Source organism: Hyla sarda, chromosome 7, assembly GCF_029499605.1.
Source record: "Hyla sarda isolate aHylSar1 chromosome 7, aHylSar1.hap1, whole genome shotgun sequence".
Lineage (NCBI taxonomy): Eukaryota > Metazoa > Chordata > Amphibia > Anura > Hylidae > Hyla > Hyla sarda.
Window position 1 is genome coordinate 110,935,010 of NC_079195.1, and position 27,266 is coordinate 110,962,275.

The window sequence follows — 27,266 nt, forward strand, 5'->3', positions numbered from 1 at the left end:
GTCATGTTTTCAGGATTTCCTTAGTCTTTCACAGGTGATATGACTATGATCAGTGCATCAGGCATCAGCACAAGTGTTCTCTGTATGAGACATCCTCAAACCATGACCTGTTGGGGGTACTTGATGACTGCCCTTGGGAAACACAGCATTAGCATTTACCTTTACTGATATATCTATCTATCTATCTATCTATATATATATATATATTTATTTATTTATTTATTTTTTTAAGTATTTATTTTGAACTTTTGCATAAACAAAACAAAGATAAAACAACAACACTCCAGAGAGCTCCCCAAAAGCGCCATTACATCCACCAGGAGAATAATACAAGGCAAGACAGCAATCACAAGCAAGTACAGGGAAATTATGAAGTCCCTGGAGTAAACAGCCCAACGACAACCACACACACACCACTCAAACACCCACGGGAACCCTACCACACCATTCAAGGGTAAAGTGCCATACAAATTTAATGGGGAGAACTCACATGTGCAGAAGGCACAACCAACTCCCCCAAGATCAACCAAGGCATCCAGACTTTATCAAATTTTCTGTACTGATAGCTTTTAAAAATATTCTTATAAACAAAGATTTTTAGTGATATTAGGCCTCATGGTACTGGATCTTCCGTGGATAAAGCTTATTTTAATACTTACCTGCACGGTGGCAACAGCTCTTGATCTGGGCATTGGAGCCTACAAGGGGTTCAAAACGCTGTCCTATGTGGCAGGTAAGATGATCTTTTCCCTTAGTAAAATACTGTAAAACTATTTGTTCACCATATGGTGGTATTATTGGTCTTTATGTAGTTGTTTCTTTCAGGGCCCTACATTGTGACCAAAATGATACTAATGTATCCAAATAGTGACTAATATATGCAAACTGACCAACTGCGGCTACTCTTGTGGCTGTGATTAAAAAAAAAGTGTACAAACCAAATGCTCCATTCTAAATGGCCAAAAGTAACGTTACACCCCGGAAGGGGGCTCCTATAACCATCTTAAGAATTACTGTAATAACTAAAACTTACAACTTTTACATCTCTCATCTGAACTGTAAAAGACTAAACCACAACTCCTATAGAGCCCCCCTCCTATAGAAAAAAAAAGCAGGGGGAGTGGCGCTACATCGGAAACTCCAAGCTTTCATGTTCAGAACGCCGTCCTGGAAATCCCCCCTCCCCGATAGGGGATAAGAGGTCTTATAGATGTTGTAAGATGTAAAGGTGTTAAATAGGCCTTGATGCTGGCATAGTGATGAAGTATTCTGGCCTTTATACATCACTACATTTGTACTATATGAACTATAAACTAACGATAAGATAGACAGTTTCAATTATCTGTTGGTAATATGTGTTCATGGTATTGGAGGTAGAATGTATCTCTTATAAAGTCATACGGGTAAAATTCGCCTTGGTATAGTGGGTTTTGTTCAGTAAAGGCAAGTTCATGCTGAAAATGTCAGCTGAGAAACTCCAGGTGTAAACAGTTTTGCAGCAGCCTCCCATTGCTGTTAATGGAATTCTGCAGAAGAATTTTTACTTGCAGATATTCTGCTGTGGAATTTCCACCAAAAGAATCAATATTAGAGATGAGCGAAGATATAGTGATTCAATATGTCACAAACTTCTCGGCTCGGCAGTTGCTGATTTTAGCCTGCATAAATTAGTTCAGCTTTCAGGTTCTCCGGTGGGCTGCAGACTCTCTCCTAGGACTGTATCCACCTTTTCCAGCCCTTTTCCAGTCAATGGGGACGGTGCATGTCTGCGTGGTCATAGCGGTGACAGCACCAGCTGCACTTAAGATCTCTGTCTGGGCAGAAATTCTCAGTGTGAACTGCCCCTACAGTATGATGGAAATATGTATGTTCATCATATTTGCTCTGGATGGAGTGGTGTATACCATGTCACTTTTAGAACTGAAACGTGTTTTGTGGAGTGATGAATCATGCTTCTTTATCTGGGCTTGGTCTATGTCGCATAGTTTAAGTGAATGGAAATCTTAATGCTGCTTCATACCCAGACATTCTGGACAATTGTACACTTCCACCTTTATGGAAACAGTTTGGGTTTGGCCCTTTTCTGTTTCAGCATGCCAGTACCCCAGTGCACAAACCTAGGTCCATAAAGGCATGGTTGGAGGAGTTTGGTGTCAAAGAACTTGACTGGCTCACACAACACCCTGACCTCAACCCCATCCAACATCTTTAGGATGAACTAGAATGGCGATTGTGAGCCTCTCAATGGAAGTGATTATCATTGCAAAGGTGGGACCAACTCCATATTTATGCCTATGCATTTAGAATAGGATGTTGGTGTAATGTGTACTTCTGTCCATATATTGTAGGCAAATTATTTGACTACTCCATAGTGCCTATATTTTTCAAAGGAAGGGGAGCAATACACATGCCTTGGGGCACAATGACACCTGACAATGGACGACATATTTTCTGCAGAACCTGACCTGGCACACAAGATGGGTGTGCTCTGGGGTCAGTAATTTAGGGGTTTGGGGTGTGATAATTTACAGGTCTGATTTTGGGATCTTGACTTGGGAACGTATCAGTGCTTAGCTGTTTGTTACGCTATTCCTACATCTGTAAGGGCTTGGCACACAAGACGACAGAGATGTGTTTCTTATTTTATTTGACTTAGCAGAAAGTTTTGTCCATTGCTTTAAGTTTGATATGAAGCTTGGGTTAGGCAATTTAAAGTCTGCAATGGGGCACAGCCTTTCTGTCTCTGCTTTAGAACAGTTTTAATTGCTTGCACTTGATAAATTTGCTTTGGAATTCAGGCTCATGCACAGCATTAATCTAATGCACTGAGATGCCCAGTATAGATATGTAGTTAGTCCTCAAGTATTGATGATTATGCACATACCTATCACTTCTTATGAACAGAGGTGACCTTTATACCCACACCTATTATCTAGAATACACTAACGTAACAAAAGCCTCTCTCATCTGCAAAACAACTCTCTTTAACCTGTTTGGATACAAAAACTGTTTAAATCATTTTATCCCAACCTGGAATAAATGTTAGAGACTGGGTCAGGGGGTGGCATATTAATGAGCTGCTTTGCAGGCAGCAGAGTACAGTGCTAGCTCCAGCAGCTCCCATAGACAATGAATGAAGCATTGTGACTCCAAAATCATCCTCCTCCTTAGACTCTGTGCCACCTCCCTCATCTTACTCCTCAGCTTCCATTACCTTTCTCTCAGCCTCCTCCACAGCCTCTGTACCCTCCTCTCTCACCCTCCTCCTCCAAAGTGAAACCTGGGACCTCCAGGAGAGAACGGATAACTTCAGTCACTGAGAGACCACAGATGCCAGGTAATAGTGAACAGAGTTTATTCCCTCAGGCCTGTTGAAGTGCTAAGGCGGGAAACACATTGCATGTTGGGAATAAACTCTGTTCACTTTTACCTGGCATCTGTGGTCTCTCAGCACCCGAAGGTATCTACTCTCTCCTGGAGGTCCCTGGTTTCACTTTGTTTTCTATTATGGAAAGGTGGCATTCTTTCAAGCTCTCGTCCTTTGTTGTGCTGGGGTCCGCACAACCTTCATTGGTAAGCGCCCATTCACATGAAGCAATTTGAGTGACAAACGCAGTTTTAAACTATGGAGCGCTTTTTTTTGCTATTTTAGTCCTCCTCCTCCAAAGCCTCCATGCCCCTATCCTCCTTCTCAGCTTCCTTGTTTATATTCTCCTCCTTTGCCTCCATGTCCTAATCCCCTGTCCTCCTCCTCAGCCTCCAAGCACTCTTCCCTCAGCCTCCATGCCATTCTCTGCCTCAGTAGCCTCCATGCCCTTATCCTCCACCTTAGTCTCCTGGCATTCATCCTCCTTCTCTGCCTCCACATCCTAAACCCTCATCCCCTTCCTTAGCCTTCGCTCTTATCTTCCACCTCAGGGTCTGTGCCTTTCTCCCTCCCCCTCCTCTTCAGCCTTCAAGCCCTCCTCAGCCTCCATTTCCTCCTCCCTCATCCTCTACCTTCACCTCTGAGCCCTCCTCCCTCATCATCCTTCTCCTAGAATCCAGGTCTCTCCATCCTCTTTTTCGGCCTCTTTGTCCTTATTCTTGTCCTCTGCCTCATCCTCCCTGGCCTCCTCCCTAATCTTTTTTTCTCAGCCTCCATGTCATCATCCTCTTCAACTTCCATGCCCACATTCTACTCCTCAGCCTCCAATCTTTTTGCTCCCCTTCATGTCCTTCTCATAAACCACTGAGCCAACATGACCTGACAAAATAGGAAGGGTAGGCTGTGGCATTTTCTGACTCTGGCCTGATGAGTCTGTCTTATTGTCCAATGTCTGCTATAGCCAGCCATCAACTTTTACCAACCTAGTGGGGCCTGTCTACCTAATGTTGAAAACTATCTTTCTACTGGGGACACCTACCTACCAGGATAACTTGTTTACTTATTTGGGGAACCTGCTTACTGGGGGCATCTATCTACCAGAGGAACCTGTCTATCTATTGGGGGAACCAAACTACCTAATGTGAGAAACTATCTACTGTGGGCATCTACTTACTAGCGGGACCAGTCTACTTCCTCGTGAAACTGACCGTATGGGGTAAACTACCCACTGGGGAACCTGGGAGGATCCTGGGAGGATTTCCTCCTGGTTATTGGCAACAATGTTATATGATAATTACATACAGAGGGGTAAAAAGTAAATTGCTCAAAAAATAAAGGGAACACTAAGATAACACATCCTAGATCTGAATGAATGAACTAATCGGATAAAATACTTTCGTCTTTACATGCATAGTTGAATGTGCTGACAACAACATCACACAAAAATTATCAATGGAAATCAATATCAACCCATGGAGGTCTGGATATGGAGTCCCACTCAAAATCAAAAGTGGAAAGCCCCATTACAGGCTGATCCAACTGTGATGTAATGTCCTTAAAACTAGTCAAAATGAGGCTTAGTAGTGTGTGTAGCCTCCACTTGCCGGAATGATCTCCCTACAATGACTGGACATGCTTCTGATGAGGTGGCGGATGGTCTCCTGAAGGATGTCCTCCCAGATCTGGACTAAAGCATCCGCCAACTCGTGGACAGTCTGTGGTGCAACGGGGTGTTGGTGGATGGAGTGAGACATGATGTCCCAGATGTGCTCAATCGGATTCAGGTCTGGGGAACGGGCAGGCCAGTCCATAGCATCAGTGCCTTCCTCTTGTAGGAACTGCTGACACACTCCAACCACATGAGGTCTAGCATTGTCTGGCATTAGGAGGAACCCAGGGCAAACTGCACAAGCATATTATTTCACAAGGGGTCTGAGGATCGCATCTCGGCACCTAATGGCAGTCAGGCTACCTCTGGCAAGCACATGGTGGGCTTTGCGGCCCCCAAAAGAAATGCCACCCCCAAACCGGTCATGCTGGAGGATGTTGCAGGCAGCAGAATGTTCTCCATTGCGTCTCCAGACTCTGTCACATCTGTCGCATGTGCTCAGTGTGAGCCTGCTTTCATCTGTGAAGAGCACAGGGCACCAGTGGCAAATTTGCCAATCTTGGTGTTCTCTGGCAAATTCCTGCACGGAGTTGGTCTGTAAGCATAACCCCCACCTGTGGACGTATCACCCTCATGAAGTCTGTTTCTGACCGTTTGAGTGGACACATGCACATTTGTGGCCTGCTGGAGGTCATTTTACAGGGCTCTGGCAGTGCTCCTCCTGCTCCTCCTTGCACAAAGGCGGAGGTAGCGGTCCTGCTGCTGGGTTGTTGCCCTCCTACTGCCTCCTCCACGTCTTTTGATGTACTGGCCTGTCTCCTGGTAGCGCCTCCATGCTCTGGACACTATGCTGACAGACACAGCAAACCTTCTTGCCACAGCTCGCATTGATGTGCCATCCTGGATGAGCTGCACTACCTGAGCCACTTGTGTGATTGTTGACTCCGTCCCATGCTACCACTAGAGTGAAAGCACCGCCAGCATTAAAAAGGGACATCAGCCAGGAAGCATAGGAACTGAGAAGTGGTCTGTGGTCACCACCTGCAGAACCACTCCTTTATTTGGGGGTTTCTTGCTAATTGCCTATAATTTCCACCTGTTGTCTGTTCCATTTGCACAACAGCATGTGAAATTGATTGTCAATCAGTGTTGCTTCCTGAGTGGACAGTGTGATTTCACAGAAGTGTGATTGACTTGGAGTTACATTGTGTTGTTTAAGTGTTCCCCTTTTTTTTTTTTTTGAGCAGTGTATTATTCAGCCACCAAATGTGAAAGTTTTCCCACTCAAAAAGGTGAGAGGCCTGTAATTTTCATCATAGGTATACCTCAACTATGAGAGTCATAATGAGAAAAAAAAATCCATAAAATCACTGTCTGATTTTTAAAGAATTTATTTGCAAATTATGGTGGAAAATAAATATTTGGTCAATACAAAAGTTAATCTGCATATTTTGTTATATACCCTTTGTTGGCAATGACAGAGGTCAAACGTTTTCTGTAAGTCTTCACATGGTTTTCCCACACTGTTGCTGGTATTTTGGCCTATTGGCCCATTCCTCCATGCAGATCTCCTCTAGAGCAGTGATGTTTTGGGGCTGTCGCTGGGCAACACAGACTTTCAACTCCCTCCAAAGGTTTTCTAAGGGGTTGAGATGTGGAGACTGGCTAGGCCACTCCAGCACCTTGAAATACTTCTTACAAGCCACTCCTTCGTTGCCCGGGTAGGGTGTTTGGGATCATTGTCATGCTGAAAGACCCAGCCACATTCCATCTTCAATGCCCTTGCTGATGGAAGGAGGTTTTCACTCAAAATCTGAAGATACATGGCCCCATTCATTCTTTCCTTTACACGGATCAGTCGTCCTGGTCCCTTAGCAGAAAAAACTGCCCCAAAGCATGACGTTTCCACCCCAATGATTCACGGTAGGTATGGTGTTCTTTGGATGCAACTCAGCATTCTTTCTCCTCCAATTACGACGAGTTGAGTTTTTACCAACAAGTTCTACTGACCATGTGACATTCTCCCAATCCTCTTCTGGATCATCCAAATGCTCTCTAGCAAACTTCAGATGGGCCCTGACAAGTACTGGCTTAAGCAGGGGGACATGTCTGGCACTGCATGATTTGAGTTCCTGGCGGCGTAATGTGTTGGTGATGGTAGCCTTTGTTACTTTGGTCCCAGCTCTCTGCAGGTCATTCACTAGGTCCCCTGTGTGGTTCTGGGATTTTTGCTCGACGTTCTTGTGATCATTTTGACACCACGGGGTGAGGTCTTGCGTGGAGTCCCAGATCGAGGGAGATTATCAGTAGTCTTGTATGCCTTCCATTTTCTAATAATTGCTCCCACAGTTGATTTCTTCACACCAAGCGGCTTGCCTATTGCAGATTCAGTCTTCCCAGCCTGGTGCAGGTCTACAATTATTTTCTGGTGTCCTTCGACAGCTCTTTGATCTTGGCCACAGTGGAGTTTGGAGTGTGACTGTTTGAGGTTGTGGCAGGTGTCTTTTATACTGATAACAAGTTCAAACAGGTGCCATTAATACAGGTAACGAGTGAAGGACAGAGGAGACTCTTAAAAAAGAAGTTACAGGTCTGTGAGAGCCAAAAATCTTGCTTGTTTATAGGTGACCAAATACTTATTTTCCACCATAATTTGCAAATAAATTCTTTAAAAATCAGACAATGTGATTTTATGGAATTTTTTTTTCTCATTATGTCTCTTATAGTTGAGGCATACCTATGATGAAAATTACAGGCCTCTCTCATCTTTTTAAGTGGGAGAACGTGCACAATTGGTGGCTGACTGTATACGTCTGCCCCTCACTGTCACTCCCTTTATTGAAATTTAGTTTCTGCCCATCTGACTGATTCCCTGAATTCTCAGACAAACTATAAACCCTCATTTCTCAATAACAGAAGAAGTATCAAGAAACTGTAAATAGGTATGTGGTCAGGGTACACTGAGCTTTTAAATGATACTCCAATCTAATTTTTTGGTTGGCCATAGATCCTCTTGAAGACCCTAGCAATGTCCCTGATGTAAATAGTATTTTACATAGCAAGGCATAGGTGGTTGTTCTACCTCACACTTGAAGTTAGCCTATAGTTGGTGGAGGTACCCTGATAGGTTAACAACACAATACCCTAGACACCCTTAGGCTAAGTTTCCACTTTTTTTTTCTGGCAGTTTTTGGAAAACTGCCACTGCAGTTATTGAGCCAAAGCCAGAAGTGTATTCAAAAGGAATAGGACATATAAAGGAACGACTTACACTTCTCCTCCCTTATGGATTGACTTCTGACTTTGGCTCAAAAACTGCAGTGGCAGTTTTCCAAAAACTACCGGAAAAAAAAACAAGTGGAAACTTAACCTTAATCTGGCTCTGAGCCAGAGCTGCAGCAGTAGAAGCCTAGACAAATGGGCTGGGTGACCTAGAAAATCTGGCCTAATAGATCAAATGGGGGTTTAGTTTGGAAATAAAATTTATGCCAGTAATGTAGTGAGTACATTCCCTACATCCCTGTAATTTGCACATCATATTGGCCTGATACATTACATAGCACACATCACTTGTTACATGACATGAAGGATCGGCCTCCTGGGCACTTGTAATAGAGCTGGGACATTAAAACAATGCAGCCTGCACGGCCACAACCCATGGTATGTTTCTACTGTGCTTCTTGTCCTCTATTTAGTGCTGTCAGCAGTTTTGAGGGCTCAATCTGCTGACAGACTCTATTTAATGGCTTCTGCTAAAATTGCTGCTGCAACTATTCAATCCAGGCTCAGAGGAATATGAAATCACCAACGTTATAAGCTTGTTACATTAAAAAGCTTTTCTTTTATAAAGTACTGACCTAAAATGTGAACTATAACTCGTGAGGTCAACTTGTGGCTAGAATTTTCTCCTTTTAAAACTGAATGTAACTGTAAATGCCAGTTCTGTATCCAAAATTAATGGGGTCGATATATGCCAGACTTCAGAGCCATTTGTTCTTCTCATTTACAGTTCATTCTGTTAAATTGAATTAGAAAAAGCAACAACTTCTCTAATTTTGGAAAGTGAATGACTATAATTATTATGAGGATTTCCAGTATAATTAATCATTGAGGGTAGTGTATCTACATGCTCCTCTTCACAGCCCTAGTGAATAGCATAGCAGCTTATTATGGGTCAATGGAATACTAAGCACATATACATAGAACGTAATGTAAAACCTGGATTTACATTTTATTATCCTCTGATATATCATATTAAATCTCTCTGCATTCTCCTTCGCTCAGGATTCTCAGCATACTTATAAGAAATGACATCACCGGTATAACTAGCATTGTTCATGTGCTTTATATTCATTAACAATCAAAGAAATTCAGTTTAACTATCTATTGCTTATTATTCCATTTGGATCCATCATTCACATTGTGAAATATATGAAAACTCTGACATATACCTTGTTGTCTTTTCCAACAAACTTAAACACTGGGACCTGGAAGTGTTTGGCCAGATGATCTTTTGATGTATATTGCTTGACAGCCTCATCTGAGACACAACTGGGGAAAAAAGAGCAAATTTTCAGATGACATGTCAGCCCATGCTGTAGTACATGCTACATGTAAAACTGCAGATCTTCACATGTTATTGTTTCGCTTGTGTTTATCTCTAATAAAGTCAGTGAGATTAAAGGGAATCTGCCAGCAGCATCACCCGCACTTACGTACTGTTCATGCCTGTTAGTACAGGTGACACTAATAACAATAATGGTTATCTTATCCTTTTAAGTGCCGCCGTTCCTGAGAAATCGATAAAATCAATATATGTAATTAATGCACTTGGGGTGTGCCTAACCTCAAGGTGCACTGATTTGTCTTCCTGGTTGGTCCCCTACTGCGCGTAGTTGCTACATGCTGAGATCCTAGTCCTGACCATCTTGGATTTTAGCACATAGCAGCTACGTTCAGTAGGGGAATATTTAAATATCGGTATTTATTAGGGGGTGTAAGTAAGGAACCAGCCAGGAAGAAGAACCGGTTAACCTTGAGGCTGGGGAATGCATTAGTGCACCAAGAGCCTCATTTACATATATGGATTTTTAATGGTTTCTCAGGAACGGTGGCACCTGAAAGATAAGGTAACCACTAGAGACGAGCGAAGTTACAGTAATTCGATTCGTCACGAACTTCGCGGCAGTTGCTGACTTTAGCCTGCATAAATGAGTTCAGCTTTCAGGTGCTTTGGTGGGCTGGAGACTCTCTCCTAGGACTGTATCCACCATTTCCAGCCCACCGGAGCACCTGAAAGCTGAACTCATTTATGTAGGATAAGTCATCAACTGCCGAGCCGAAAAGTTCGTGACAAATCAAAATACTGTAACTTCGCTCATCTCTAGTAACCACCATTTTAATCAGTGTAACCTGCACTAATAGCAAATGCCAGCAGCTGACAGAATTCCTTTAAGACCTCCCAAAAATATTTTCTAAATACCTTTGATCACTGAATAGTCACAAAACCCATTGGATTTCTGTAGAGGAGAATCTGCTTCCCACTTTCCTTAGGATTCCATTTTTTTTGTTTGTAGTTTAACATGGATATTCGTGTTCTGCCCTTCATTCTCTTTTTCTTTACCAGCATGAAATAGGTTAAAATATCAGTATCCACCTTCACCTACCCTTCATTCAGAATTCACTTTCTGGATGTTTCTGTCTCAGTTTATGGTTCAATATTTTGTATTCCAAGTTTTATCTAATTGACTCTTCCTTCAGCCCAACATTTCAACCAAAAAGCCAACAATCTCATCGGAAGAAGTTTAAAAAAAAAACCCACAGCTGCCCTTTTCCAAAACCAGCACCACACCGGTCCTGTGGTCATGTTTAATATTCTATGGAATTGAGCTGCAATACCACACACAAACTGAAATACAAGAGTGGTGCTGTTTTTGGAAGAAAGCAGCAATGTTTTTTAACTTCTTAAAATTTTTAACTTTTGTACCTTCAGAGTGTGGTCGAATATCACCTAATTCTCTCTAGGTGACCTTTTCTTTTTCATCTGCTAAACTGTTGTTCATGATTTGCTTGGAAGAGGTGTATGGTTTGAGAACAAGTAGAATGGAAATGCATTTAGTATATATAAGTGGTGGCAGTAGAGTACAAAGTTTTCATACACTGTTATTCATTCCCACATGTACAGAAACAAGTTCCTTGGGGTATCTCTTTGAGGGAAGGTTGGTAGTATAAGTCTGGTTGGTGGAGAGGCTAAGGTGAAGAAGATTTGAATCTCCGGCAATTGTATGATATACTCAGTTACAGGAATAATGATGCTTGTTTACAAAATATTTTCCTTTTCAGGAACCATATGAAACTCCTACATCAATTTTATGTTTTGGCTACCTAGTGGAGAGATCATGCAGATGCCCAGCTGGACTGGATTATGATGTTAAAATATATGTTTTTATGCAAATATTATGCAAAAATTGGTGAGTGTGAAAAAAGTGTAAGGCTATGTTCACACTATGGAATCCAATGCCAACTCGATCAGTCGGCGCTAAGACCATGCAGACACTGCTGTCCCCAAATCTAATAAATGTAGTGAAAGCACCTCATGTTCTAAAAATAATGGTAATTTTTTTTGACTGCAGTTTCTGTGATAGGAAAAAAATGACCAGGTATGAACACATCCACAATTCAACTGTATTAAAGGTATTTACACTGTAGCAATCATTTATAAATAAGAAAAAGGATGCTAAAAAACAATCTCATCATGTGGAAAAATGATACAAAAGCAAATAACTAAACATTGATTCATCGTTTTCAGTGATATTATCCTATGGGTAGACTATGACCCTACCATACTGTTTTAGCATTATATAGCACATAATTCAGTCTGAAGCATCAACATGATATTATATTTATAAACATATCCTATTGTACTATAATAATAAATTATTTAATACTTGCCCATCTTTTATTAGATAGTATTTCAGGATTTCATCATTTTTGGAAGATGGGGTTGCAAAACAATTCTCCACAAGGGTTGCCAGTCCACCGACGCGCATCAGAGGTTCAATGCCAAAGTAAAGCGAATCTCTGAGCTTAAGTGTTGGCAGAGTTTCCCTGTAAGGTTCGTCAAAGTCTTTATCCTTGAAAATTTCCAGGGTGAAGGGAAATGTCCCTCTGTTGCGACCTATAATTTCGAGGGGTGTGTTTTTAAGATTGGGTACATATCCTTCTGTGATGGTGTAAAGTCTGGGAAACTCACATGTAATAGGGATTATTATTTTGCTTGTACGAATAATAATGTCCCCATTGCTTCCTGGGGTCTGCTTAGGCATACCTGTGACTAGGTTGGTAGCAATAATTTTATCACTTACTACCTGTAAAAGATGGAAATACTTGAAGTCAACGGCATGTGGTAAACAAGTTTCTAAAATAAAGCAAAACATAATACATCAAATTCACTCCAATACAATTGAAACTAGACAATTTTGGATGCAGGTTTACTACTATAACTTGTTAAATATCCTAACTTTCCCAAAAGAAAATGAGAATGTTGGAAGACATATCCCAATTTATGGTAAGACGATATGTACAACCGGGGCTGTGGTTAGGGCACCAATTCTCCTCCTATTTCCTACAGTAACACATGTAGGTAGATCAGAAATCCCTACGATGTCAACTTAGTATTATAAGCCCTTTTTCGTGATATTACTTGCTGACATAATGCTGACAGGCAGAGATTATATAAAGCTCTTGGGCACCAGTGTATTTTTTTTTTTTTTTTAGCAAAGTCCTCAAGTACCATTTAATAAACTGGTGTTAAGAGGTATTTGGGTACCTGAAAGCACTAATACTGAGCAACTGCTAGCTCCCCTACAGCTACACCCCAAGGGAATGGCATCTTTAAAATTGGAACCATTGTTTCAATGACTCCATAATGATGTTGAAGGTTTAAAAACTGATGTAGCTGGAGAGAGATGGAATTAATAAAGAGAAATTGCTTTAGATCTCAAGGAAGCCGGGCCCATAGCCATAGGAATAGATACTCAAATAAAAGCAGCACATCCAAAAGAAGGCTTCAATGGAGCTGGGTGCAAGCACAATAGAACCTCAGTGTCCCGGATCACAACTTGTATAGATTAAATGCAGCACTCCCAATTAGTGTTGAAAAAAAGACTTGTGATTTATTCCATGATGCCGACAACGTTTCGGCGGTGAGAGATTGCCGAAACGTTGTCTGCATCATGGAATAAATCACAAGTTTTTTTTCTCAAATCACAAGTTTTTTTTTTCTCAACACTAATTGGGAGTGCTGCATTTTCTAATCCATAGGAATAGAAAGAGAGAATAATTGTTTATTCTACACACATTGATAACTGTCCCACAAGCCTTGAGGTTGAAGTTGATATTGACATGGGTGCCGTTAGAAACACCCTTGCAGGAGGAATTGGTAAGCGACAGTTCAAGTCCACCAACTAGATCCTTTGGAACAGAGACCTCTATGGAACTTGGCTTGCATAACACTGGAACTGAAAGACAACGTAGTGAAACATTAGAAAGTGTATAACCTTCATTGTAAACTTCAGCTATTTATTCTGCTGGAGAACCAGAACGAATCAGGTCACAGTGAGAAAATGCAATTTGCGATTACTTCTATCACCTTTCTAGTATGAGAATCCCTGGTGGTTATTAGCAATAGAATTAAATGTTCAATCCCAGACAGATCTATGTAACAAAGCAGAACATTAACTCTCTGCAACAGGTCAATGGTCTTCTATGACTTTCACACCAATACACACTGAGAATGACAAGTGCTGGTAACAAAGTCTGCACACGGTTAGTAAGTGTGCATCAGCCCAAGCCACTGCATACAAAAGATGTGGAGGATTATGATCTTTACTTGGAAAGAAGACACCCAGCATTATACAAGTATAACACAGCAATGCTGTCTGGGCTGCAATGTCAGATACACAAAATACAGAATACTGTTGTTGGCACAAAATGAAATAAAAATAATAAAAAACATCATATGGCATTTAATTATAGCAAGCACTGCTGTGTTCAGTAGAGTCAATTGCATTGGTCTATGCCATTTTATGTTAAACATGAGCTCTAGGTATATTGATAATATTGTAACTTAAGGTTATTATAACTTTACTTAAAACCTTTAGTATAAGCTTATTTTGATAGAAAAATAAGTATCCCCAATACAACCTGCATAAAAAGTCTTAACATGACATAACTGGATAGATCGATATAATCTTTTTGTTGTATGATACCTTGACATGTGTGGTTATCCTCAGACAGGATAAGCCCCCGTGGGCACAGACAATGGTATGAATCCCCCAATGGTGCACAGGTATGGCTGCAGCCTCCATTATTGATCTGACATCCTTCAATATCTGATGGAAAAAGATAAAACAAGCACCTTATTGAAACATGGAGAAATTAAAAGGGGAAAATAAGAATAAATTTACAAGATACTTAAGGAATGCTAGCAGGCAGAATATATATATATATATATATATATATATATATATATATATACACAAGCACATATACACACACATACACGGCAGTTCAATGATGCGGATGCAAAATCTTAGCACAATCTTGTAATACCTTTTTGATTGGACTAACAGTATTTTGTAAAAACAAGCTTTTGGGAGTCCTCCCTTTATCAAATGAAGAGGAGACACAATGACTCCCTTACTGTCAAACAGCTTTTAGTAAAGGAAAGACTGCTGACAGCTGAAGCAGAGCTTAGTGGGGTGTAGGGTTATCTAGGGGACTGGTATAGTCACTACCCACTCACAGACTTCAATGACTATAAGGCACAGAGCACCCACTAACATGGAGTAGTGAACCGGGTCTTGGTGGACCGGGTCCCAGCGTTCCGACCCCACCATAGCATGTCCTAGTGGGAATGCCTCAGTTGATTATAGATGTGAGAGTCAACCCACCAGTAAGTTGCACAAACAAAGGTGGTCAGATTAAAAAAAAAGAGGTTAAAAAATTATGGACACCGTACAAAGCCGTCCAAACTCCTGAGACTTGCAAGAGACTACGGGTGTTCCATGTATGGATTTGGAGTAGGCTTGCATGGGACTTTCACAAAATTTGTAGATTGAGCAAAGAGAACGAAAGTCTCTGTGTAGACTAGTAATTGCGCCCAGGTGTGGATATCCACCAACTCCACAAAAGACTATATTCACAATAGAAATGTATGGGCTTCATAATGTCCGTTTAAAAAAACTCAGGCACTCACGGTTAGATGAATTCTTTTTCTTTTTGGTTTTATTCCAGAAGTTCTGTAGTTTTTTCACAGCTTATTGATGGTAAAAGGCAAACATCCATCCTAACAGAGGTCTTACACACTAGTTGGGAGCCATCAGGGTCTGACGCGACGTTTCATAAGGGGGCGGTCCCCCAAAATGTCGCGTCAGACCCTGATGGCTCCCAACTAGTGTGTAAGACCTCTACTAGGATGAATGCTTACCTTTTACCATCAATATGCTGTGAAAAAACTACAGAACATATGGAATAAAACCAAAAAGAAAAATTATTAATCTGAGTTTTTTCAAAGGACATTATGTAGCCCATACATTTCTGTTGAGATTGCAGATTGAACACCCCTAGTCTCACACAAGTCTCAGGCAACGGTGTGGAAGTTTAAGCATATATTCTGCAGCAGAAACCATCACTGGATGTATGCTTTGAATTTCCCAATGAATCTAAACTAAAAAACTAATCAACTTTGTAATACTGGCTCTGTCACCCTACGGCTAAGCACCATTAGCGGCATTTCTGTTATAAAATGGTGGGAGTTTAGTGGGTGAAAAATTACTGCATGTCCGGTATTTTTTTTCCTGCTACCTCCTCCAAAATAAGGGACACCCGATGGACCCCATACAAAGTCAATGGAAGCCGATGGGACCCGTGGGTGCTTGTTGTGCTCTGATCCGTTTAGAGTCCATTAAGCACAAATAAATAAAAAAAGAGCCTAACAGACCCTTAATGAGACGGAGCACAGCTGTAGTGTGAACCTAGCCTAAGCCTTATTTAAAAATGTTCTAACATTTTGGGACATTTATCAAAACCTGTCCAGAGGAAAGTTGCTGAGTTGCACATAGCAACCAATCAGATCACTTCTTTCATTTCTGAAATTAACTTTTCCTCTAGACAGGTTCTGATAAATCTATGTGTGGTAAATCAACAAAGATATTGGCCCAAATTTATCAAACTGTATGAGAAAATAAATGGAGTGATTTTCCCACAGCAACCAATCACAGCTCAGGTTTCACTTTCATGGTAACTGAGCTGTGATTGGTTGCTGTGGGAAAATTACTCAATTTTTTTTCTCACACAGTTTGATAAATCTGGGCCATTCTGTATAGCTTAATCCTGTAGTCTTGTAACATAGTGACATAGTGACATAAGGTTGAAAAAAGACCAGAGTCCATCACGTTCAACCTATAACCCTACTGAGTCCCTACTGAGTTAATCCAGAGGAAGGCAAAAAAACCTCATACTAGAGGTAAAACATTCCTTCCCGACTCCAAATATGGCAGTCAGAATAAATCCCTGGATCAACGTTCTGTCCCTATAATTCTAATTTACATAACCAGCAATGTTCTTACTCTCCAAAAATGCATCCAGACCCCTTTTAAATTCTTTTACAGAATTCCCCATGACCACCTCCTCCAGGAGAGAATTCCACAGTCTCACTGCTCTTACAGTAAAGAACCCCTGTCTGTGCTGGTGTAGAAACCTTCTTTCCTCTAAACGGAGAGGATGCCCCATTGTTATATATACAGTCCTGGGTATAAATAGATCATGGGAAAGATTTCTGTACTGTCCCCTGATATATTTATACATAGTTATTAGGTCTCCCCTAAGCCTTCTTTTTTCCAAACTAAATAACCCTAATTCTGATAATCTTTCTGGGTACTGTAGTCATCCCATTCCCCGTATTACCCTGGTTGCCCGTCTTTGAACCCTCTCCAGCTCCACTATATCTTTATTGAACACTGGTGCCCAGTACTGTACACAGTATTCTAAGTGTGGTCTGATTTGTACAGCAGAAGAATTATTTCCTTGTTTCCTTGTTAATGCACCCCATGATTTTATTTGTCTTGGCAAACACTGGTCAACACTGGTCACTACAGCTAAATTTACTGTTAACTAAAACTCCCAAGTCCTTTTCCACGTCAGTCGTCCCAAGTGTTCTCCTATTTAATACATAATCCCAGGCCGGATTTTTCCTCCCCATGTGCATTACCTTACATTTATCAGTGTTGAACCTCATCTGCCACTTCCCAGCCCAAGCCTCCAACCTAACCAGATCCATTTGTAACAGTGCCCTGTCCTCTATTGTGTTTACCGCTTTACAGAGTTTAGTATCATCTGCAAAGATTGCTACTTTACTATTCAACCCCTCTACAAGGTCATTAATGAATATATTAAATAGGACATGACCCAATACTGACCCCTGTGGTACCCCACTAGTAACAGTCACCCAATCAGAATAAGTACCATTAATAACCACCCTCTGTTTCCTATCACTGAGCCAGTTACTTACCCACTTACACACATTCTCACCCAGCCCCATCCTTCTCATTTTATGCACCAACCATTTATGTGGAACCGTATCAAATGCTTTGGAAAAATCCAGATATATGACATCCAGCGATTGCCCATGGTCCAGTCTGGAGCTCACCTCCTCATAAAAGCTGATCAGGTTAGTTTGACAGGACCGATCCCTCATAAAGCCATGCTGATATGGAGTCATACATTTATTTGTATCAAGATATTCCAAAATAGCATCTCTCAGAAAACCCTCAAACAATTTACATACAACCGAGGTTAAACAAACAGGCCTATAATTTCCGGGGTCACCTTTTGTCCCCTTTTTAAATATTGGCACCACATTTGTCATGCGCCAGTCCTGGGGAAAAGTCCCTATTACTATAGAGTCCATGAATATTAAAAATAGAGGTCTGTCTATAACACCATAGAGGTTGCAAAGGTCGCCATGGCAACCGGGCCCGACAGCCAGGGGGGCTCGCGGGCCCCCCCCTGCCACTACACTTAATGCTGACAGGTCGGCACTGCGCGGGCCTGGGGTGGAAGGGGGCGTAGCTGACAGCAAATTCCTTCATACCGGACCGTGTCCTTTAGAAAATGAGCACAGCAGGGCTGGACTGACCATCGGGTCATCTGCCTGCTTTAAAGCATTTATTTTTAATGCATGCGGCTGTGGCCGCCCTGCCTCTATGATACCCCATAGATAGTTGCAGGGACTGCTGGGAAATTACATGCCGCGCGCAGTCACGCACATCGGCTCCAAGCAAGTGCCTGCACTCAACCCTGCCACATTATACTGTAAACGGAAGCAGCAACCCGCCTCATACATCATCTGCGGTTACATGCACCACAATCTCATCTGGCGCCGACCCCGCTACTTACCTGGCACCCGGTAAGCAGCAAGCCGCGGCAGTGATCCCCAGGAGCCGGGTGAGTGAACTGTGGGGTGAAGATACAGAGGATGGGTGTGTATGTGTATATGATAGATGTGTCTGTATGTATGCATGTATGATAGATGTGTCTGTATGTATGCATGTATGATAGATGTGTCTGTATGTATGCATTTATGATAGATGTATCTGTATGTGTGCGTGTATGATAGATGTCAGTATGTATGCGTGTATGATTGATGTGTCAGTATGTATGCGTGTATGATTAATGTGTCTGTATGTATGCGTGTATGATAGATGTCAGTATGTATGCGTGTATGATTGATGTGTCTGTATGTTTGCATGTATGATTGATGTGTCTGTATGTATGCATGTATGATTGATGTGTCTGTATGTATGCATGTATGATTGATGTGTCTGTATGTATGCATGTATGATTGATGTGTATTTATGCATGTATGAAAGATGTGTCTGTATGTATGCATGTATGATAGATGTGTCAGTATGTATGCGTGCATGATTGATGTGTCAGTATGTATGCGTGTATGATTGATGTGTCTGTATGTATGCATGTATGATTGATGTGTCTGTATGTATGCGTGTATGATTGATGTGTCTGTATGTATGCATTTATGATAGATGTGTCTGTATGTATGCGTGTATGATATATGTGTCAGTATGTATGCGTGTATGATTGATGTGTCAGTATGTATGCATGCGTGTATGATTGATGTGTCTGTATGTATGCATGTATGATTGATGTGTCTGTATGTATGCGTGTATGATTGATTTGTCTGTATGTATGCATGTATGATTGATGTGTCAGTATGTATGCATGTATGATTGATGTGTCAGTATGTATGCATGTATGATTGATGTGTCAGTATGTATGCATGTATGATTGCTGTGTTTGTATGTATGCTTGATAGATTTGTGTAATACTACAGCTGCAGGTCTGAAGAGGAGGCCTGTTGCTGTCAGCATACTTATTTATTTTAATTCTGGGCCCTTAAAAATAAATAAATAATAATAATTTAAAAAAAGCTAAGGGCAAGCTCTGGCCGCTTTTCCCCCTGCAGGAGCCTCACTCTGGGCCGGCCGTTAGCGCAGTAAGATTGGGCAGGGACACTGCCCCCTTAAGAGCAGAGGGCTGCTGCGAGCAGAAATGCCCCATGCAGGTAAACACATCTGTTCCAAGCCCCTGACAGGTCCCTGCCTGCAACCGCTGCTACATCCACAGCATCTGCAGAAAAAGCAGCAGCCTCTGCTCCACTCCATCCCCTACAGTCACCAGCGTATAATCTCCTCTGCCTCGCTGCATCCCCGGCACCTGGTGAGTGGCAGGCCATGGTGCAGATCTCCAGGAAGGTGAGAGGTTGGGGATGTGTGTATGTATTATAGAATGCGTGTATGTATGATATATGTATGACATATGTGTGTATGTACAATAGATAGATGTATGTATGATGTATGTGTGTGTATGTATGATGTATGTGTGTGTGTGTATGTATGATGGATGTGTGTATGTATGATGGATGTGTGTATGATAGATGTATGTATGAATGATAAATGTGTGTATGTATGATAGGTGTGTGTATGTATGATAGAGTTGTATGTGTATGATATATGGGTGTATGATGTGTAGATGTATCATACATCTATCATCATACATATACACATCTACCATATATACACCAGTCACATACACATCTATCATACTTAAATACATATACTGTACATCAATGCAGAGGGGTGAGGGGCCAGGGTGTGTTTGGCTACAGGTCAGATATTGGGCTCTGGGGAAGGGGGCAGAGGAGCCTGGAGCAAAATCTGGGGATCTAGGGAAAGGGGAAGAGGAGCATGTAGGAGGACATAGTAGGGGGGTCAAAGGAGCCTGGAGAGGACTTAGAAGTCTGAGAGGGGGGTGTGGAACAAAGGAGCCAGGAAGACGACAGGTTGGATTCAGCTAAACTGAGAAGAAACTGTCTGAGGACATTATTATTATTATTAGCACAGTGTGTGGCAGGGTTATATTCAGAGGGTACAGTGTATAGCAGGGTTATATTTTGTGGGTTTTTATTGAGGGGCATTGTGTGGCAGTATTATATTCAGGGGCTACAGTGGGTGGTAGTATTATATTCATGGGCCCAGTTTGGCAGTATTATAATCAGGGGATACAGTGTGGGGCAGTATTATATTCAGAGGGTACAGTATGTGGCAGTATTAAATTCAGAGGGCACAGTATGTGGTATTATTATATTCAGAGGGTACAGAGTGTGGCAGTATTATATTCAGGGATATAGTGTGTGGCAGTATTATATTTAGGGGGTATAGTGTGTGGCAGTATTATATTCAGGGGGTAAAGTATTTGGCAGGATTATAATGATTTTGTCTTTATACAGAGGATGAGGATCTACTGACAAAGTGAGCAACCAATGGTGTCCGGGTGGACTCTGCAGAGAAGATGGAGCTGGAAGACGTCCTGACATCTGGACCAATTGAAGAAATAAAGGAAAGACAAGAGAGAAGAGGTCACTCAGGTCACTTTGTATATTCTTCTGACTGTCCCATCAGCTGGAGTCACTTGTAAGGTCTGCAGTGATGATGGCTGTATCCATGCTTGGCTCTTCAGCTGTTGCAAAAGTACAACTCCCATAATGCCTGATGCTCTACAGACATGATGGGAGTTATAGCTTTACAACAGCTGGAGAGCAACTGGAACCAAGGTGATTGGTGGGGGTCCCAACATTCGGACCTCCACCCAAAAAAAATGGGCTGCTTATTTTAAAATGCCCGGGTGTATTTTTGATACCAGTCCGGCCCTGTCTGTTAGTCACTTATATAGTTGTGTATTCTCTTGTGCCATTCTGTTTTAGTTGTTTAAATGCTTTATTTTTTGTCATTTATTGCCCCTTAACATTTTTATTCATCCATATTGGTTTTCTTTTATTCCTGACCCTTTTATTCCCATAAGGTATATACATCTTACAGTGAGAGTTTAAGATATTTTTAAAAGTCTCCCATTTAGTGTCAGTATTATTGTTTTTGAGGACATTATCCCATTTTATATTGTTAAGGGCTTCTCTGAGTTGGTCAAACTTTGCCTTCCTAAAGTTCATTGTTTTTGTGGCCTCTCGAGAGATTCCCTTATTGAAGAACAAGTTATAATGTAATATATTATGATCACTATTTCCTAGGTGTCCTTCAACTTGCACATTAGTTACTCTGTCAGGTCTGTTGGTTAATATTAAGTCTAGTACGGCGCCCCCTCTGTTCGGGCTCTGCACCATTTGGGACAGATAATTGTCTTTAGTTATAGTCAGAAACCTGTTTCCTTTAAGAGATTCACAGGACTCAGTCTCCCAATTTATATCAGGATAGTTATTTGTTACCTACTCTGTGCTAATATACAGCTGGTAAGATAGAAGAGAATAGTCATGTGTTCTAGTCATGACCAGGTTTTGTCTTTATAGGAGCTGAACGAAATGGTTGGAAATGGTTCACACCTATTGTAGAGTTGCTTCATTTTGCCTTTTTTATTTCCATAGAGTGAATACATTTTTAATGTACCCTCATGAATAATATGGGAGCTCCAGCATTAAATGTTTTGAAAAAAATGCCCCATACAATGCCCAGTGAGTGAGTAGGTAGACGCCAGTTATAATATTATAATAGTATAGCTGTTAATCTTACAATGACAATATTATATATTTCTTAAACCAACTCCCAAGTGGGTCATGACAATGGAATTCCATTCCTAGCCCCTGGTCAGACTGTAGCTATGTCTCAGTGGAGAATCAGAAAGGATTTCCAATGGAGAACTATCCTAGTAACCTGGTCAAATAGTTATACATAGGGGAAATGTCCCTCTGGTCATTCATTTCCAAACTCTAAATTCTGTCTGGCTATTGGCCAAAAACGCAACAAATTAAATGAAATTGTTAAAGTTATCCATTGTTAGCTAGACGAAAGAACTTGACCAATTGGTAACCCACAATTACTATTGGGGGAGATTTATCAAAACCTGTGTAGAGGATGAGTGGTGCCGTTGCCCATAGCAACAAATCAGATCGCTTATTTCATTTTTCACAGGCCTCTTTAAAAGTGAAAGAAGCGAGCTGATCGGTTGCTATGGGCAACTGCACCACTGTTCTTCTGCACAGGTTTTGATAAATCTCCCCGTGTGTGTGTACAGCCGCCTATAAACAAGGTCTCACAGCACAGTACAGATAACCTGCTATAGGTTTCCTAAGGCAACCAAAAGAATTTTCACAAGAACTATCCATATACAATAAATGGGGAAATAAAGCTATCTACAGAAATACAATAAAAGGAAGACTGAAAAACTTTACTTTTACAGTAGACTGAGCTATTACATATGAGATATTACATTTTTAAAGGAAGGTAATATCCACAGCAAGAGACATGAAAATGTAATTACCTTCACAGGTCTTTCCATCTCTGCCCAGCACTCGTCCCTTCCCACAATCACAACGATGAGAGTTCTTCAGATTGATGCAGGTCTCACTACATCCACCATTATCATGCTCACATTCATTTTCATCTGTAATACAAATCAATCAAAACAAGTTGGCTTAAAGGCGTACTCAACCCATATACATCTTTTCACCTATCCCCAGCGGTGGGACCCCTGCGATCTCGGCTGCAGCACCCCAGACATCTGGTGCATGGAACAAACTTTTCTCCGTGCCGAATGACTGGCGATGCGGGGGCTCGTGACATCACGAACCTCAAGCGCTGCTCTCGATTCTCTAAACGAATGCCAGATGCAGCAGGGAGATTATGCAGCGGCGGGCCCCCCATGATCAGTCATCTTATCCCCTATCCTTTGGATAGGGGATAAGATGTCTAGGTGCAGAGTACCCCTTTCAGGTTTAAGTCATGAACAGTTGTGAACCTTATACATCTATTTTTCCCCTAAAAATGTCTCCTTTGTCTTTAACTCCTTAATGTATACTGCCGTACATATATAGCATTTTGTTACATTGACACCAGCTCCTGTGCTAATGTCATCCATAGCAGGTACCGTAGCCTTGTGTTGCCGGGCTCTTGCCGCAACAATGATACCAATGAAAATGTTAACTTATTTCACAAAAATGTTTTGGCACCCCAAAGTCCCTACAACTTTATATGATGCCTATAAAATAGCCAAAATAAAAGAAGACCCCAAAATTCACTAGGTTCTCCTTCATATCGAAGGCCTGTATGTAAGTCATGTAACGCTCTAGGGCCACATGAGATATTTCCAAAAACGTAAGAATTAGGGGAACAAATGATGATTTACATTTCTTACATGTTGTGTCATATAAAATATGGAATAAAATGGAATATTGGCAAAAAAAAAAAGAAAAAATTTTAAGTCCACCTCCACATTGCTTTAATTTTCTATGAAACATCCACAGGGTTAACCCCTTAAGCACCAGGGGTTTTTCCGTTTTTGCACTTTTGTTTTTTCCTCCTTACGTTTAAAAAAAAAATCATAACTCTTTCAATTTTGCACCTAATTTTTTTGCGCCACCAATTCTACTTTGTAATGACATCAGTCATTTTACCCAAAAATCTATGGCAAAATGGAAAAAAAATTAAAAAAAAAAACCATTTTGTAACTTTTGGGGGCTTCTGTTTCAACACTGTACAATTTTCGGTATAAATGACACACTCTTTATTCTGTAGGTCCATACGATTAAAATGATACCCTACTTATATAGGTTTGATATTGTCGTACTTCTGAAAAAAATCATAACTACATGCAGGAAAATTTATACATTTAAAATTGTCATCTTCTGACCCCTATAACTTTTTTATTTTTGAGAATATGGGGCGGTATGAGGGCTCATTTTTTGCGCCGTGATCTGAAGTTTTTAGTGGTACCATGTTTGTGTTGATCGGACTTTTTGATCGCTTTTCATTCACTTTTTCATGATATAAAAAGTGACCAAAAATACGCTATATTGGACTTTGGAATCTTTTTGCGCATACGCCATTGACCACGTGGTTTAATTAACTATATATTTTTATAATTCGGACATTTCTGCATGCGGCGATACGATACCACATGCTTATTTTTATTTACACAGTTTTTTTTAAATGGGAAAAGGGGGGTGATTCAAACTTTTATTAGGGAAGGGGTTAAATGATCTTTATTCACTTCTTTTTCACTTTTTTTTTGCAATTACACTGCACACACTGGATCTCAGGCACTGAGCAGTCATCTGACACCAGGAGGCAAGGTCAGGGACCCTCCTGCTGTGTCTCCGCTGTTCGGGATGTTGCAATTTCGCCGCGGCGATCCTGAACAGCCCCCTGAGCTAGCCGCCGTTTTAGTTTCACTTTAGACGCGGCGTTCAACTTTGAATGCAGCTTCTAAAGGGTTAATAGCGTGCGGCACCGCGATCAGTGCCGCGCGCTATTAGCCACGGGTCCGTGGCCCCGCATTATAGAACGGGAGAGGACTCAGGACGTACCGGTACGTCCTTGGTCCTTAAGAGGTTAAAGGGGTTATCTAGCATAAGAAAAACAGAGCTGATTTCTTCAAGAAACAGCACCACATTTGTCTGCAGGTTGAATATGGTTTTGCAGTTCAGTTCCATTGCAGTGAATGTTGCCAAGTTGTAATACCACACACAGCCTGTGTGGTGCTGTTTTTGGATTAGGTCTGCTTTTCTATTGCTGGATAACCCATTTAATAAACTTCCTAAATGTCATTTTAAATACTTTTGTTTTTAAAAATGGGGTGATTTATTGTATGAACCCACAGGTGTGTGAAATACACTTCAGTACTGAAATGAACTTTCCCAGAGGGGCCTGACGAAGTGCTGATTGCGCGATACGGACCGTCGCCCAACCCTCTCCCCCACCCCTCTGTTTCCCTCCGCTCTCCCAGGCATGTTTGTACGCTGTCAAGCTAATATGAAATAAAGAAGCTTGCTGACATCGATTGACCTGGTGAGTGCTCCACTTCTTTCTAGCCTATTATGGAATATGTATTTGGACTGTTTTGTGTGAGCACCAGGAAGGTCTGCCCATAGAGAAGAGTCTAGCGGATTAGTGGATAGCGAAGTAGCAGTGCCAGATTGCATGAAGTGCTATCTATGTTTAACATTTCATGAAGTGCCTGTGCATAAGTCTCTAGGGATTTTATGGAGAGGACATTGGATCAGAAATATTTGTTGAATTGCTGATATTGCACAATTTAGTTCTTTTTTCCTCTTCTATATCTTTACTTATTCTGTATGTCCTTTACAAGTGATATTAACAACTCTGCTGTCCTTTCTCTTCTTAAGATGCCACCTTTGTAATACAATTCTGCAGGAATAAATGAATGGATCAGTAATAGCTGCTGGCAGATGATTTTTCCATCATGTATCAAGTCCGAGGTGCTATAAATCAGAATGTACTCAGAGTCTGCTCTTGTGGCAGATAGAAACTAAAAATATACCAGGCCCTTCCCATAGAGTGATCTAACCTGCTTAATCCTTATCTCTAAAAAGACAATCCTGAATAATAACTTAGTCCTAGTACATTCTAAGAGACCAGTGCCTGATGTATTCATGACTGAACGCTGTAAAGACAACCGTTGATAAAATTTAAGCCCAGTTGCCAACCTAAATTTACATTTTTTTTCTTGACAATTTAATAAAAAACCACAGGCCAAAATATTTTACAGACAATTTGGAAAACCATAATGAATAATAATAATAATAATAATAAAAATCAAGACATTTTAAAAGATTACAAAGGTATACATGGCTGCATAAACTGACAACGTCATTAGCAGTGTGTACTGTGAGCTGTAAAACGATGATAATTCCAATCACAATGTCCTGCTAAATGACCAACAGTATTCAACTATGAGGAATGTGAAATGATGTAATGCATTTGTTTTTTTATTTACTCTGGACTATGAGGGGGATAGTTGCTTCCTGGAATTCCTCAGAAGTCCCCACGTAATCTTAGCAGTTTATTACAGTATCTCACATAAATGAGTGCACCACTCACATTTTTGTAAATATTTTATCTTTGCATGTGACAACACTGAAAAAAATGACTCTTCTACAGTGTAAAGTAGTGAGTGCACAGCCTGTATAACAGTATTTAACCCCTTAACCTCTTCAGGACATAGGGCGTATGGATACGCCCTGCATTCCGAGTCCTTAAGGACCGAGGGCGTATCCATACGCCCGTGGGAATTCCAGTCCCCACTGCTAGCCGGTTGGGGACCGGAGCCGGATGCCTGCTGAAATCGTTCAGCAAGCATCCCGGCATATCGCCCAGGGGGTTCATTATGCCCCCCCTTGTCGGCGATCGCCGCAGATCGCTGGACAATTCAGTCCAGCGATCTGCGGCGATTCCGGGTCAATCGGGTCTCCAGTGACCCGGAATTACTGGCTGTTCGGGGCCGTCGGAGACGGCCCCGAACAGCCAGAGCCTGCAGGGGTGAGGTGGCACTGGTGCCACCTCACGATCGCCCTGATTCGTCGGCCGGATTACCGGCCAACCAATCAGGGCGCCTGCTGCGGGTGTCACTCCCGCAACCCTCTTCCGGAGGACGTGAGCGGGTGCGGGACGTGCACCCCGGGTGCTGAGGACCCCGATCCCCGGCGTCAATGTTGGGATCGGGGCCCCAGGAGCAGCGGCGGCGGCGACGAGGGACTGACCTCATGCGGCTGGATCGTTGGAGGTGAGTGACAGCCTCCTGCTGTTGCTTAGCAACAGCTCCCAGCATGCAAAAAGGGCATGCTGGGAGCTGTAGTTATGCAACAGCAGGAGGCAGACCACCACAACTCCCAGCATTCCCTTATGG

The 27,266-nt window shown here is 41.6% G+C and overlaps 1 protein-coding gene and 1 long non-coding RNA gene across 4 annotated transcripts in view; one reads left to right on the top strand and one right to left on the bottom strand.

Annotated features, from left to right (window-relative positions):
- OIT3 (oncoprotein induced transcript 3) overlaps window positions 1-27,266 on the bottom strand; it is a 66,247-nt gene that overhangs the window by 3,869 nt on the left and 35,112 nt on the right. For both annotated transcript variants that reach the window (XM_056530452.1, XM_056530451.1), the window contains exons 4-8: window positions 22,884-23,006; window positions 14,246-14,368; window positions 13,335-13,495; window positions 11,928-12,343; window positions 9,428-9,527 (exon numbers count right to left, since the gene is read on the bottom strand). In XM_056530452.1, the coding sequence (XP_056386427.1) occupies window positions 9,428-9,527; window positions 11,928-12,343; window positions 13,335-13,495; window positions 14,246-14,368; window positions 22,884-23,006 (923 nt within the window). The remainder of the gene's footprint in view (window positions 1-9,427; window positions 9,528-11,927; window positions 12,344-13,334; window positions 13,496-14,245; window positions 14,369-22,883; window positions 23,007-27,266) is intronic.
- LOC130282327 (uncharacterized) lies at window positions 11,318-12,070 on the top strand. Of its 2 annotated transcripts, none has more exons than XR_008846342.1 (3): window positions 11,318-11,446; window positions 11,609-11,669; window positions 11,942-12,070. It is a non-coding gene; the product is annotated as an uncharacterized LOC130282327 (long non-coding RNA). The 2 variants fall into 2 exon arrangements; XR_008846343.1 differs by having other exon boundaries at window positions 11,609-11,635; window positions 11,942-12,049.